At 38.7% G+C, this 16,548-nt stretch overlaps 1 protein-coding gene across 1 annotated transcript in view; it reads right to left on the minus strand.

Moving 5' to 3' along the window:
- Positions 1-1,320: 1,320 nt before the first annotated feature.
- Positions 1,321-16,548, minus strand: part of HEATR5B (HEAT repeat containing 5B) — a 55,035-nt gene continuing 39,807 nt past the window's right edge. Inside the window, exons 30-36 of the mRNA XM_058019497.1 lie at positions 15,904-16,031; positions 15,573-15,717; positions 10,863-11,132; positions 8,887-9,111; positions 6,834-6,985; positions 3,669-3,882; positions 1,321-2,273 (exon numbers count right to left, since the gene is read on the minus strand). Coding sequence (XP_057875480.1) covers positions 1,969-2,273; positions 3,669-3,882; positions 6,834-6,985; positions 8,887-9,111; positions 10,863-11,132; positions 15,573-15,717; positions 15,904-16,031 — 1,439 coding nt within the window. The 3' untranslated portion in view covers positions 1,321-1,968. The remainder of the gene's footprint in view (positions 2,274-3,668; positions 3,883-6,833; positions 6,986-8,886; positions 9,112-10,862; positions 11,133-15,572; positions 15,718-15,903; positions 16,032-16,548) is intronic.

Consider the following 16,548-nt stretch of genomic DNA (forward strand, 5'->3'; position numbering starts at 1 on the left):
TCTCTTTTACTTGCAAAATGTTTGTGTTAATTTTGAACTGGAAGAGTCCTTAATACTTTCAAATGTTAAACTGGTTCAGAACCTCTAAGCAAAATAGATTTGTAGTGCTGAACAGACTTATTAGAAAGGGATGTATTTAAAAAAATTTAATTCCCACTACCTATATAAGAAGAAAAAATTAGTGAAGTTACTTTCCTCATCATGTACAGCACATTGTTTTTACTTCTGCATGTATCTTTACTCCTGCAGAACAACAGAACAAGACTTGATTACTATCTTTACCAAAAAAATTGAGATTGGAGTACACACCACTTGCTGTGTCCTCACTTTAGTACTACAACATTCACTGTGAAATAAAAGCATTTCTGATTTTCTGTTAAATATTTTGCACACAGCCAACTTACCATAGGGCGAAAGAGCATTATCTTGACCATTTTGCATAGGTACTCAAAGGGATATTAGATAAGGTCTTAGAGGAAAATAGAAAGCCTAGAGGGAAGTATCTATGCAAAAATAGTGATCTACAAATATTTTAAGCAGATATTAGTCATATTCAATTATATTTACTATCCCTTTGTTATATTTGAAGTTGAAGCATCTGAAATATGCAGTTTTTACAGAGTATACAGAGAAACATCAGAGATGAAATTCAGCAGGCCTAGTAGAGACCTCTGGTTATGTTACTTTTCTCTATAAAGCAAAATCTATAGAAAGATCTCTATAAAAGCCCATAAATTCAACAGCTGTGTCAAAAAAGTCATGTAAGTCAGTCTTATATACACAAGAAAATACATGGTTCCACACTTCTGCCAAGAGGAAGGGTGAGGCCTGGCTGCAGGCAGACACTGGGAGTCCCTGGCTGTGCATGCAAGGTTAGCACAGCACATGAGCTAAAAGCCCCAAAATCTGCACATCAGACTCACTCAGATGGGAGGGAAGCCACATGCTTTGGAAAAAAGCCTGGAAGGAGAAGGAAAAACTGGAGGAACCCGGCTCCCACCTGTGTTCCGCCCCCTGAGTCAGTACAGTGCAAAGTGCTCCAGTACCTCTGCTTGCAAACTTGATCAAGGACTACAGGTATGATGTATCCAGAAAATAAAATCTAGCAGGAAGGTTAAATACTCATGAGTCTGGACAAAGGGCAAAGCACTGGCTCATCACATATTCAACCAGTTGCTGGCAGAACAGGAAGACTGCAAACACAAAACACCTTACAAGGGCCAAGATCTACACCTACAAAAATGCAGACAGAAGGCAGTTCTCTTTAAAAACTCAGTTTCCAGTGCATTCTTTAAAATTTATATTCAAAGAGATAGGGGATTAGATTCTTTGCATCCTTTATTCATTTTCAAGCATGGAAACGGATTTGAAAGAGATATACACCACATAAATAAGGACAACTCATTAAGACAGCATGCTTGATCATTCACCTTAAGAAAGGCTGAAAATTTTCAATTATTTTGTTTTGGAGTTTTGGGGTTTTTTTCATGCAAGCTGAAACAATCTACGAAGTCCCTTTCCCTATTATTTTTTTTAAATAAAAGGAAAAATTTCATACTTCTACACTAGAAATTCCCCATGGTACAGGGTAAGTACTTCATAACAGTTTTTCCTCTTCTCTCCATCCCCACTGTGTTGGTGCGTTGGCACAATGGTGGGATAACAATCACCGGATTTCAAAAACCACTGGAGGGTTTAAGATAGCTTTTAAAAATAAATAAAACTATTTAGATACAGAATAATTTTGGTGGATAATTTATAACAGAAATTCATAAATATGATCACAATTTCCTAAAAATCTATACAAATACAAGTAACACCACTTCCCTTGTAATGCATGGATTTCAAGTAATTACACAAAGCTCCATTAGACAGCCTTTCACACACAAATTACACGAAATTAGACATGTATGCAGGGATAATGTAACATTTCTGACTACTTAATGGTCCAAAAATAATAAAAGTAATTCAAAAAAAGCTAGTTTTCAGTTTAATTGTCGGGGTGGAATGTACTGTGGGTGGTGGTTGCCTAGCAGCTGCTTTTGCTTTGCTGGCCTGACTTGCTCGGACTGCAGTTTCTAGACGTGTTTTCAATTCAGGAGCAGCTCCCATGACTGTCTTGAAAGCATGTGGGTAAAGTGGACCAATGTGCATTAGGTTCTGAAGTGCAAACTCATGAAGACCCTTGGATGCTGTAGATGCAGAAGCAAAGGCATTTTCATTCAGTAAATAGGAGATCAGAGTGGGAACGAGAAGGGCAAGCAACTGTACTCCTAAAATGAAAGAAAAAAAAAAGTGGAATTACCATATCAGAGAATGAAACCAAAAAAAATTATCAGCTACTACACAGGTAAGGAACGGTAATATTGTTTTCAGAACTCACAGTAGAAACTGTAATAAAAAAATTATCAAATTAAAACAACTGAAATGTAGACGGCTTCCTGTGTTTTGATCAGTCCAATCTGTCTTACCAGGACTGGATTTAAGATTTCTATTATTGTTCATTACAGTTATGTTGATCCTGATGCTCATTTTGAGATGCTTTTGCACCATCCAATTGCAGATCATTGATGAAAGATTTTAAGATGTAGAGTGCCTATCATATTAAAGGATTTCAAAACACTTTTCAGGCAGACAGAAATGTTACTCAATTGAATTTGAGTATCCACCTCCCCAGCAAACATAAGTGAACTGATACCAGAAAGCAAGTGTTCACAAAAAGTCAGGGACAATTATCTGCTGTTATTTATGTTGTGTTGGTCTGGGAGATCCTAATTCAAAAACTAGCAGGGCAAAATGGCAAAGGGATCAAGAGGGTTGACCTTGAGAACAAAAAAGGCAGCTAAACTTAAGCAACAAGGCAAATTTTTGTACCTAGAAAGAATTCAAGTACAACTTTGAAATGTGTAACCTGGTGATTGTACATTTTAAGCTCAAAGAACTTAAAAATTAATGTCAACTTATTTATCAAAATTGTTTTAGATTACCAGAGTATTAATTATTCTTCCTCATAGATTCTGACTAATCATACTCATGGGGTGAAATGTCTCCAGTCAGCAAATCAGATGATCTGTTTCCTCATTTGTTTCAGTTACTCTCTCATTTTCATTTCACCTGTGTTTCAAACAACTGTTCCTGAAGCAGAATGAGGCTCAAGAAATTTTATATTCTATCAAAGAAGAGAAACTCCAACAAGGAGACCATTGAGTGGAAAAACCCACAAAAACCAACCAAACAAAAACCATCCAAAAAACCCTACACAAAACCAATAGTAGTATTCTTAGGAGGAACTTTTTCAGCATTTGAAGTCAAATGTCAAAGACAGCAAGTCTTCAGAAAGTAAATTGAAAGTAAAGTAAAGTAAAAAAGTAAAAGTAAATTGAAAAAGCATGAAATACAAATTTCAAAACAGAATAAAATATCACTTATTACTGTAGTTCATGTTTAAATTTTTTTCCTGCAATCCAGAAATGCACAGGGCACAACATATCATGCTGTACATGCTATGCAAGTTCATGTATACAAAAGTTCTATCACTGGAATTACAAAAGCATGTTGCACACACAGTCCATTTGTGATTATGCCATTGAGTTCCTAACTGCGACATTTCTAATGTTCAATATTCTATTTTAGCATTACTCGTTTCTCTAGAAAACCTAAATACTTACTATTCTGCTCCTCACCAAGGGCAACCAATGTTTCAAGGACTTTAATTCCTTCCTGGACTGCTAAAAGCTCCAGATTGTTGTTCGGGCGGCTCCTTTCCACAGCCTTCAACTTCTCAACCATGATAGGGGCCAGTGAATGAATATATGGAGTGGACAGGGCACGATTGGTGTGTTGGAACACAGAAAGCAGAAGCTGGTAACACTTGGCTTGAACCTAATCAAATCAAGATAAATACATTGTCCTCAAAGTTATTTGTTAACTCAGTGAAAATAATAAACTCTGTTATCTGTGATTAAATAAATAAAAAGACTACTAAATGGGAAGGAAACGTACTAAGTAAGAGGAAAGAAGCAACACAGCCCAGCTAATAAAGCAGTATTAGCCCAGGGTTCAATAAAAGGAAGGACAATTAGAAAGAACATGCAGGTACTAAGTAGCAGTAATAATATAAACCCTGAGAAAATAAAGACAGTTAATATCACACAAGTCAGTCACACCAGTTCACTGTGAACTCCATGTTTAGGTCTCAGAACTACCAGCTCTAATAGTAGCTTAATCTTCAAAATCGTGATATGCTATTCCAATTCCAGAAAGGCAACAGTGCCCATAAAAATGACTCAGAACAAAGTGATCTTATTGTTCTAATACAAGCCAAGGCTATAACCAAAACTGTCAGGCCTTTCCATCCTTGCTTCTCATTCTCCCTTTTGTGCTGGTAGTAGCCTAGGACTATATAAGCTGATCACAGAATGCTCTCCTTGTCATCCTTCTATTTTTTTTTTTAATCCTCCTCCCCCTCTGTGGAAAGCAGAGATTATTAAAGCCAAGGTTTGGGAAAATGACCCACTGATGATCTTGTTCAGATGAATTTATGAATACATTTTTTGGGGCATACAAAGTTCTTTCTCCAAAATCCACCACAAATAACCCAGCATTTTTGAAAAGGTGAAGCCTCACAACAAATGTGAGGATAAAACATTGCACGTGTTTTTTAACTTCACAGAAGTCCAAACAAGATGAGTTACCCAGCACATGCTGAACAGAAATGTTCTAGAGGAAGTATTACTGAACAAAATGATCTGTGAGGAGATCCAGGGGTTAGTGGAAACACAGATATATAAATAAAAATATTGAATAAAAAGTCATAGATTATAAAAACTACTGGTAAGAAAATATTAGTTATGAGATCATATTACTGTTAATTCAATAGCTGCAGGTTTTCTATACAGTTCAATATTTAAGGTCTGAAATAATAACATTTCTCATGTCATTTGTATGCTTTGTAACAGAGCTCCACAGAAGAACCTTTTTCTTCAATGCCTCACTCACCATCACCTCTGACCTTTTCAACAAATTTTACCTCTATCTCTCCATACTGTTACAAATAATTCTCTTCCTTTCCTGTCTTTCTTTAAACTTCATTCCTTATTAGCTGTTAAAGATTATTAGATCAACCTTTGAAATAAGGAGTAAAAGTATTTTCTTAAATGCAGCCATATTTCAAAACAATTTTAGGACTGCATCTGACAGCAGAATTCCATCCAAGTTTTTTTCCTTTGAACTGTGTAATATAAAACTTCGGACTATTGTGCATTCACAGAAGTCTACAAAAACTCCTGAAAGGTAAAATCAGAGCTTCTTCGAAGCAAAAGAGTCACACTCTCATGTAAAACCTGCCCAACAGCGTTGAAACACTTGGATCTCTCAACTGAGTTATCTTGTTGGAACAAAAGGGAATTGAGCTCACCAGACTTCTGGTTATTACTATACATGATATTTGACCTTTTCATGTGGTAATAGTTTCAAAAATACTCCTGTATTTCTTTTAAGGCATCAGTAGTTTCTTTGGAAGAGTCGTCTCCTTAATCAGTTCAATGCACTTAGTACAATCACGATCATGCTTTTATTACAAACAGGCGTCTCATCACTGACTGCAACAAGGAATATTTCACATTTAAAAAGCCAGAACGAACATACAAGTATTACAGAGTATTTGCTCTGCACATTGGTGAGAAGAGAGTGGACACCATCTGGCTGCTCTCCAAAGTTGCTCTGTGTGCTACAAAAATAGTGGTAAGTTCCAGCTGACAGGCAGCTTTCCAGCAGGGTAGTGGGCGACCACGTACTTCTCTCTCGCTGTTCGAGTGTTTATACAGAGCTCAGAGAGAGTAAGACATAAAAGTTTCACTTAATACAACTGACATTTCCATTTGAACAATAAAATTCTAAGTAGCTTTCCATCCAGAGTGAGGCTGCAGAATCAACTGAATTTTATGTTCATGCTGGAGAACACCTGCCCTACTATGAAGAAGTATCAGTCCAAACAGGAATTTAAATGCCTCATTGTGACCCTAAACACATCCGCATTTTTTGCGTGTTTTTCTTCTCAGGAATCCCTGCAGTGTTTGCTTGTAGAAACATCACAGATTTTTCTCCTTAGCTCCCACCTGCAGATTTCTAATATCCACTCAAATTGATAAATATATGGCTGGAAAAGTTAAGCTTAACTATCCATACAGTGCATTAGCCTGCTTGAACCAAGTCAGTCTACAACTTTTTTAACTTTCCTCCTCAATGACAAAGTTAATTCAGAAGGCATTTCACAAAGGCAAGCCAAAGGGCAGAAGTGAAATTATGAAACAAATGAATCCTGATATATAGACATTGTGATGGTGCCCACAAAATTATATTTTTGCTCCCAAACTGAGTTTTGTATGAACATGCAAAACAAGCACAGGTTTTGCACAAACAAATATAAAATTGATCAGAAATGTGGGCTGTAATTTTATCTAAGGAAAAAATGGTTTTGTTTGTATTATAAAAGATCAACACTAATGTTAAAATGTCACCCCCTCTATGATAACCAACCTTTTCATCTGATAAAATTTCATATACCAGAGACTGGTTTTGCCTTTTAAAAAGCTGAAGTCAAGAACCTGGCACAAGGCCATGAACACTTTATCAAGAAGCACTAAGTCTGGGTTATTTTGCTCATGAGTTTCAATAATGCATTGTTGAAAATTCTAGTTATCCTGACAGCAGTACCTGTCCCTGAAGTAAAGGCATCACAAAGCATTGAGGAAATGTGTTAAATATATCACGATTAGTTTCTGATTAGTTTCTGCTGGCTCCATGTCATTTACATTCCCATAACATGATCTTACCCAAGGATCAGAAGAATTCAATGCACTTCTAAATCTGTTCATACATCCATTTTGTAAAGATTGCACTCCAATTATTTCATTGCTTGCTGACAAGAGGAAGAGAGCAATAGCTGTAAGTATGCTTACTTCATCAAGAATAGGTTTAGAGGCCTCTGAAAAACAAAAGCAAACATGCTGTTAGCTTATTCCAAAAAGGCTTTAGCATTTATCTAATAAAATCCAGTGAACACAGATAAAACTCACAAAGAGGAAATACATGTACTTGAAATTATTCGCAACTGCATATGCATTTACTTATTACAGTATCATTGTTGGCTGTGACTGACAAAAATCTGAGCAACTCTATTCTAACAGTTGTTTTAATAAAGTAAGTCAATCTTTCTGAAACTTAAGTATCAAGGAAAACATTACCACCCACTTTCTCAGACCAAGTCAAGCTTTTTGTTTTCAGTGTGTAAACAAGAGGAAAAAAGATATTTTTAGATCTTTTGCCCATTAAAGGTCTACTTCACTTTTTAAAATAATTATCTTCAGCTGATACAGCAGAGTAAGAAATAGATATCCAGCGTGGCAACAACTTTTACTTAACATGAGGTTTCACAGAACAGACTAGTTGATCTGACAGCCAATTGTCACCAACAGGAACAGTCCTACTTTAATTTTTCCTGCCTTTCAAATAGCCTGTATTTGCCATTGTCACAATTTTTTTTCCTTGCCTAAGTTCTGTCTTCACAGATCTCATTCATGAATTCACAACAGGAACAAAAATATGTATATACAAACTATTATAATATATATTAAAAACACTGCTCTGCTGGTCTGGTTGGCCACATTGGTTCTGGTCTCCCCTGAGAGGCATAAAGAAACAGCATATATAAAGTCAGCAAAAAAGAAAAACAGCATGACTGCCCTTTACAGATATCAGCTAGTCACTTAACTGGCTTAGCCATAATGTAAAACCTCACTTCAAAAAACTACTCCGGGCATTTTAAGTGATGTTTTTTCTTACATTATTTAAATTATTTTAAAATTTGTTTGAATTTTATTGAATGATAACGCTTGAAATTGAATGCAGTGGACCTGGCTTAGATTTTTGCATCTGTGATCAATTGCACTTCACAGAAGATTAGAAAGGAAAACATACACTCCTGCAAGGAACCTAGAAAAATTTTTGATGCCTGCAAAAAGGTCTCCAGCCAGTGATGTTTCTGGAAAGAGGGCCTGTGAAATCTCTACAGTAACTAAAGGCTGGAAAACAAGAGCTGATGTGACAAATCAAATTAGTAGTTTGGCTTGGCTAACACAAACCTAGTGATCCTCCCCCTTTGGACATTTCAGAGTCATTTGCAATTACCTCCTCATTCCCCATCTCTCACATGAGTAACTCCATTCAAGCCTCTGTTCACTCTCAACAAATGGCTCCTTGGCAATGTAATGGGATGTTTTTCTCACTGACTACCACTATGCAAATGGAAAATCTTTGTGTCTCTTTTGCTAACTATGCAGCTAAGACTGTACATCTTTTTTACTTTTTGAAGGGCAAGGCAAAGCATGTATGTGAACCATAAGAAGTGGTCTGCAGTTCTCTGAAGAGACAGTAACCATTGTGCTGGTGAGTAACAGGCATTTTTTGGCCAGGATTTCTTTATCACCAAAGAAAGCTTTTAACAGTGTTGTGAACATCCTACTCCAGTATGAACCTTTCCACAATTATCTGTGGCTGTCTTTCCACTCATTCACTTTAACACTGACTGTCATTAAGATTAAATGACTTGCGCCAGCAAAAAAACCGAGAGGCTGATGCCAGACGCATTGCAAAAGGGAAAACTTCTAACTGGAGGTTATGCTCAACACTGTCAAAGACAGACCAAAGACAAATCTGAAGTGAGAACTCCTGAGATGTAACTACTTTGTTAAAGTCAATGTTGTGCATTTCTTCAATAAAATTTGTTAAGCAACTGATGAGATTTGCTCATTCAGGTCTTACATTAAGTTATAGGCAGATACCATTTTCCTTGAATCCATTTTTCTCCTGCACTGGGAAACCACTTACCAGGCTGAGAGTCTTCCAAGATAGATGCCAGAGTGCTGCGGATAAGACCTGTCCATTGTTTCTGAGTTTCATCAGTCTTGACTGTTGGAAGAGTAACAATAGTTTTTATGCCTTGAAGAGCTGCAGTGACTGGAGGTGGGACCTGATTATCTGCTGACTTTACTGCTGTTTCTTTCAATACCCTTGTTATCAGAAATAGGATAGTGGGTAAGATTGTCATACACCCTAAAAAAAAAGGAAAAAAAAAAAGATAAAATAGAATTTTTAAAGTGTGGTAGATAAGCTCTTTGTCTTCCTCAATATGGATGTGTTTGGTTGGAGACAAAGAAGATGAGATAAAGTGCAATTCAGGTAACGGGTGACATGTGTCATTCACCATTTCATCACCAAATTCATTCATCAGTGCTACTGAAATGTATCATAACACAAGTCATACAAGCCAACAATTGAAATGCTGCTGTCAGTTCAGGAATGATGATTTAGCTATTAAAGCTTTGTCCCACATGGCATGTGATAAAAGGTATGTCATCCAGGTTGCTAAGTACCTTTGAGAAGGATCTACACATCACTAGGGTCTAATAAACAGCAAAAATAAGAGGTCTGGAAACAAGTATCCAAACTAAGTTACTGCACTTTCTGAGTAAGGTGGTGTGCCCCACCTTACCAGAAGCAAAGAAAGGAAGCTGTTTGGGTGTCTCAAATCATGGACAAAGGCTGTAGCAGTTTCAATAACACATGCAGACAGACTTTAAGCCCCGACAGGACTGAAAAGAAGAGTGCTGTTGGGTTTAGGCATGCAAAATCAATCTACAGATCACTTCAGACAGTCAAGCTTCTTTCTATATCCCTTCTATGCTTCATTTTCCCACATCTGTGGAAACACAAATCCTGCCATTTTCCTACTTCTGGGAATGCTGTGAGGATAAACACATGAAGTAAAACAATTATGACAGGAAGGGACTGCTCTTTAAACTAACAGTCATTTCTGAGCTACTTGCAGTGGCCACTTGCCAAACCCTCCAGACTACTCCAGACAACACAGATGTAAATACAGTTACTCTTTTTGCCCACCCTCTTTCCCAAAAAAAAAAAAATCGGGTATTACATAAAAAACAGGACATGATTCCAACTCAAAATCTGTTGTTCCTTAAAAAAGTGCAAGGCACAAATTCACAAATTTCTGTTTGGAGACAAGCCATATTGTCTTTTGAGCATAACTTTGTCCAAATATGTTATTTGCAGTGCACCTCACTAGGGAACTAACTTTAAAATGTCTCATCTGTAAGAGTGGGTGAAACTTCCCAAAGATTCTTGAGACAACAGTCAAGCAATTTGCTCTCCAAAAAGCAAAAGTCAAAGAGCACAGCCTCCCATGTAATTGTGTCCTTTACCCATGAACTTCACTCAGTGCAATTATCCCAGCTTACACACATCCTTTGTCTTCCTGGGCAGAAGAAAGCTCCATTTAGTTTATAATCACATTGGGAATGACTGACAGCTGCAAGGCCAAGTGTACCACAGATGAATTGTGCTGTTTTTCCCTCTGTAGGATTGTCTTTTCTTACAGCTCCTGCTTTTCATGAACTTCTCAGGAATTTAATTATCTCCAAAATGTCTGTGTTCTTTAACAATATGATTAAAATTTGCCCGAAAGGTTTCAAAAGCATGAAAAAAGGGGGGGAAAAAACCAAGAACGAAATCAGATTGGTACAGGGGCTTAAAATCTAAGTGTGTTATTGAAACTCCTACAGCCTTTGTCCACAGTGCTAATTTCCTCAGCAAACCTGCAGCACGCATGCAAACTTAAAATCAAATTTCCTTTATGCTGCTCACTGGAAAAGCCTGAATTTGCATTTAGTTAACTACCTAAATATTATTAATGCTATGAATTAAAGCATTCATAGCGATGTATTTACAGTTTGTTTTTAGCACCATAGCCTCGCTGTGCTCACACATATCCTGTGACAGTATCCTACCTGCTGGAGAACACAGGGAAGGCAGGTCAGACAGAATATTAACAGTGGCAGCCACAAGACGAGCGCTTTCCTCAGAGAGGTGGGATTTGGCAGCAACGTGACTTGGAGAATCCGACACTTTTGAACTCAGGTGGGGCATGTGTCGCACTAGGATGAACATCAGCAACTCCATGGCTGCAAAAACTAGAGATTTTCCAGGCACAAGACCACCACTCTCGCCTCCCTCTCCTAAAGCAAGAGGATTTTCTTTTTCTTCATTATCATCTTCATCTGAAAAAGGAAAGAAATGTCTGAGCAGACAGTTAAGATGCCACTCCAAAAATGACACGACACACTCTTCACAAAGAAGTTAAGAATCAAGAAGAAAAAGTTGCTTTACAGTAAGATAGGACAAACATGGCTCACGTCAGACTAAATGTTTTAGTTAGAATGACTTAAAGGGGTTTAAAATGCCTTAGAAGTACTGTGATTGCAACAATTTGTTTTCTGGAACTAGAAAACAGATGTAGTCTTGCACAAAATAAAACTACAGCTAATTATCTTGCTTCTCTCAAAAGTGATCATAAAATTAACAGCAACCAATGACAAATAAACAGTCAGGACAATTTTTTTTTAATTTAATAGCTATTAATTAAATGTTCTACTCTGACAAAATCTTATTCTAGCCTAAATTGATTATGAAATAAGAGAACAGAAAAGCACTGTAGGATTCTATGTCTATGTCTAGCTGAGTGTATTCAGTTCAAAAAGTCTCTCTTTTGATGGCAGCTTGGCCAGCTGCAGTCTTTCCTTCTCCCATTAAAAAGCAACAGAGATTCAGTAAGGCAAAGCTGGCCTGAACTACCCCTATAGAGCTCCTATGAATTTAAATGATTGCTACTGTTATCACATTCATCAATCTGAAAAAAGCAGCTTACTGGGCTGACAGTAAACAATTCCATTAATTCATATGAAGGAACAGAGCCTGCATTTTCAGTTGTTCATGATGGTTCCTCAAGTTCCAGCAAAATTTTTTCCCTGTTTTTACATGGAAAATGGGCAAAAGCTATCAGTTAGGGGTTTTTCTATCAACAGTACATTGTGCCAGATTAAGACAGTAATTTTCCTTAATAAGAGAATATTCTGTTTACTTCACTTCTTTCAGGTAACAGAAAATCTGGCAGACCTCCCCAATTTAACCAAGTATCAATGAACTATTTCCCAGGTTGCCTCCTGGGAAGTAATTTACTTTGCAAAGATGGAAACAGTGTATCTGAGATTTTTTTAAAAATGGTAAAGGAATGATTGAACAGGGAGACTCTCTCTTAAAAGGAAGAGGTCATTAAAAGTACCTCAGAAAGTAGCTTTCAGAGTGCTGAGGATCTCCAAGCATAGAGATACCACATCCCTGGGCACCTGCTCTTCTGCTTCACCGCTCCCACAGTGACTAATCTTTCCCTTGTATCCCTTCTGGATTTCCACTGCTGTAGTTTATGTACATTGCTTCTTGTCCTTCCACCACTGCCTTTCAGAAGACTCTGGATTGGCCTTGTCTTAAAATCCCCTCTAAGAAGGGGGTTTGCTATTCTATCCCATATTAACCCTCTCTTCTGCAGACTAAGTAAGTTCAGCTCTCTCAGCCTCTCCTCACAGGTCACACACTTCACCACCCTAAGCAGCTTAGTGGACTTCCATTGAACTTCCTTCATGTTTGCCAACAGCTGTCTTACTCAGAATGAGGAGGAAGGGCAAAGAAAACTAGACACTGGCATGTGATACATTGCTGTGTCTGGCATGTGATACATGCCAGTGGCTTTTTTAAGACAGCCCAATAACAGAGGTTGCATAGGTCTGCATTGTATAGGTTTCAACCAGAGATTCACACACACAACTCCTCCTCTGGCAAATCTGCTATCCAATCTGTCAGCCCACCAGCCTACACCAATGGACATTCCATCCCAAATGCATGATTTTGCATTTATCTTTGCTGAACTTAAGCAGGTTCTCAGACCTGCAGTTCAAAATTCCCCTTAAAGGCAGCACCACCCTCCTGCACACCCACCACCTGCCCAGTTTGGTATCATCCACAAATATGCTGAGGGTACATTCTCTCCTGTCTGTCCTGTGTGCTTAACAGTAGCAGATCCTCTACTGATCTCTAAAGTACACCAGTTGCAACCAGCTTCCAGTTGAGACTTGAATCACTAAACTCCATTCAAGCACAGCAGTCCAACAAATTATTCTCCTACTTTTCAGTCCACATCACTCAACTTGACAATGATATTGTAGAGTACTGGGTCAAAAGCCTTGCAGAAGTCTGAGTAAACAATATTCACCACCCCACCTCCAAAGGCAGTTATTTCATCACAGAGGGTGATGAGGCATTAATTGCCCTCAGTAAGTCTGTGCTATTTCAAATCACATTCTTCTACTTCATGTACTAAGAAGTGGTTTCAAAAGGAATTTACTCAAAAACCTTTCAACAAGCACAGCAGGCTTACTGGCAAGTTCACTCAAACCCCACCTCATCTCTTACTCAAAGTTAGTCACAGCATTTCATTTTTGCCATTCATTGAAAAGCTTCCTTGAGCACCACAGCTTCACAAAGATGACTGCAACAAACTTAGCATGTCATCAGCCCTCCCTGAGATGCATCCCATCTGGTTCCAGGGTAGGGCTGGCTTTTTTGTGAGCAGTCCCTACTGGATGCTCACCTGCTGTAACTAGCACTGCTCTCCCTAGGCTTGCTCATTAGACACAGACACAGGAGGGGTAAGCAAGAAGATACCAGTGCCTTAGTTTTTCCTCTAGTGTGTTTTGTCATTAGATCACCCAATCCATTCAGCAGCAGGTCCAAATTTCCTCTGCTGACAACGTATCTATAAAAGTTGTTCTTGTCACACTGGGCATTCATCATCAGTCTCAGCTCCACCTAAATTTCCCAATTCCACTCCTCCATACCCAGGAACTTCAGCAGTCCTCCTTGGCAGCTTGCCCCCATTTCCAACATCCAAGCACTTCCATGTCACATTTGAGCTCAGTCAGAAGTTCCTGTTCAGCCAAGTCAGCCTCCTGCCATGATCATTGTGAATGAGCTTTATATTGTCACCAAAGATGAACAATCCCTCTTTCCTTTGCCCTTCAGGAAAGCTTACCACAAGATTTCATCTACAAGCTCCCTGAGCAAGCCAAAGTCTGCCAAGTCAAGCCAAAGCTTTTGCTCTGCTACTCATTTTCTTTCTTTCCCTTGAAATTACGACCTCCACTATCACATAGCTGGTGCAGCCAGAACTACCATTAACCTTTGTAACTGTTTCTTCTGTGTAAGTACAGAGCAAATCCATGGAGCCCCACCCTCATCTGGACTGTCCAGCATCTGGACTGAAGAATTCTGTGCTTCATACACTTCTGAGTGTTACCAGCAGTGTCACCCTTCCAGCACACAGCTGGATGGGTAAAAGCCTTTCATGAGACTCCCATAGCTTGACTGGAATGCTTCTTTGGGTTGGTTTAACATGGCTTCATTCACCTTCCCTTCTTGATTAGGCAACCTGTGGCTCCTGACTGGTATCACCCTTCACTTCCTTTCAGTGTTATCAGTTCTGATCTGTCAAAGTGGGACAGCTGGCTCCTTTCCTCTTGCCAGATCTCCTCAGTGTTCTCCAACAGGATATCTGGAGATAGAGCCTTTTGTTCCTGGAAGTGACAGTACTGCAGCCACCACCTTCATGCAAGCATCATCCTCCAGGGCCATATTCCAGCATAGTCTATGGCTGTCTCTCCTGAGAAACATGGGACTTCAGCTCCTGCACCTGCAGGGCCTCTGAAGAACATTTCATTCCTCCATTCACCTTTTCTGACACCACAGAGTCTGCTCACCTTCACAAGCATTTCCTTCATGTATCACAGGTGGGACCAATGTCACTTCCAGCTATGGCTGCACAGACAAGCCTCTGGAGCACAGGCACATCAGCATTTTCACCTGAATTTCAAACTGGTCATTAGACCTCTGATGTAGCAGAGGTGATTGTCCCTCAGTCAGCAGACTGTTGTTGTATGTCACTGCCACCATTATGCTGACTCCAGCAGTCCTGCACAGTCTTGAGCAGCACCTCTGGGCAGCATGAGCATGCCTTTCCATGCCAACTGCCTTGCTCCTGTTGCACACCCTGTTCCCAGAGATCCTGGTAGCTGACACGCCCTGAGTGCCCTCAATAAGTGAAGTAAGAGCCCAGGTGCAAGTCTGCTCCATTTCCTGGCAAGATCTCCTGGGCAGGCAACTTTCCATACTGGTTTCAGGAGCAGTTCACTCACCTCATGGATGTCAGTTGTGCCAGGGACACATCACAATACCCTGTACTGCTGGCTAAATCATTAAACTTCAGAAAAAAGGTAAATGATGTGCTAAGGAAGCAGTCTGTAGAGAAACATTAAGGAAACTGAACAAGGTAACAAGAAGGGGTGCGCTGTGTATACCTTGCACCACTCTTACTCCAGAAAAATTAATGAAAATCATGACATGAAATGAGAATGATCAGAGGAAGAAAAAATACAGATCACAAGAGTTAAGAAGTCAGCAGGTAATTATGAACACAATCAAAATTATCTCTAGAATACACAGCATTTTCCTCCTCAGTGTAACAATACTCTAATGCAACTGAGTTCCTTTCCCAACGTGAAAACCTGTTGCTTATTTACTCTGCAAAGCAAGCCATGTTTACAGAATCTTACTTAGCGTGTTCCTTTTTTCCTGCAAATAATCTTGAGCTGCTCTTACTATCTGCTGGACAACTCCTGTAACCAGCAGCTGGACTGAAGGAGGATCCCAGGTCAGGAGGAGTCGGTGAAGCACACTCAAGAGTTCAACACCAAGGAGCTGCAGTGAAACAAAATACATAGAAAAACATTCATTAGGACTAAACAATTCTTAATTGTTATGTCACTTACTTATGATGAACAAATACTTTTCTCACACAAAAAATAATTACAGCTCTTGTAATCATCATTGATGAAAGTCCAAGACCTGGAAAAAGCTGATTGTTACAACATGCTCACACATTACCTGATCCTCTGCAATATGGATCCTGGCACAAGGGGAGTCCAATAAAGTATGCAGTGCTTGTAAGCAAGATGTAACATGCTCTACAGGCTCTTCAGGTCTTGGGGAACACAAAAACTGTATACTAACACCTGAAAAGAGCAATAGTTAAAAAAGAATGTTCATACCATCATAAAATCTAGTTTTTGTTTGAATTTTTTTGTAAGTATAGCGGGTTCTTAAAAACTTTAGAAAGACAGCTGTTTTTCTCTATTCATCCTTGCAATTAAAAGAGAGTCAATGCAGAAGACTTGTATTCACTTCTTCTTCTGCATCATGTCTTCCCCAAAATTTGGCAGGATAAATAATGCACAGTGACAACAAGCAATTTAAGATTACTGAACAGAAATTCATACTTTGTTCTAAAGATCTGTAAGTCAGAGATATGAATCCTTTAGCTGTAAACTGAGTTTAATTTTCTTGAACTCCTTTAAATGTAAAGACAAACAAAATGAAGTTAAGCTCCAAAAATCATGCAATATTCATCTACATATAGCACTTAATTCCAGATTTAAATGTCTGTATCTCAGCAAACTTCTGGCATTCCTCAGAATAAGAGATTACATCCACCTCTTAAAGCTGTTAGGTAACAACAAAGGGAAACAGTGA

This window comes from Melospiza georgiana, chromosome 3, assembly GCF_028018845.1.
Source record: "Melospiza georgiana isolate bMelGeo1 chromosome 3, bMelGeo1.pri, whole genome shotgun sequence".
NCBI lineage: Eukaryota > Metazoa > Chordata > Aves > Passeriformes > Passerellidae > Melospiza > Melospiza georgiana.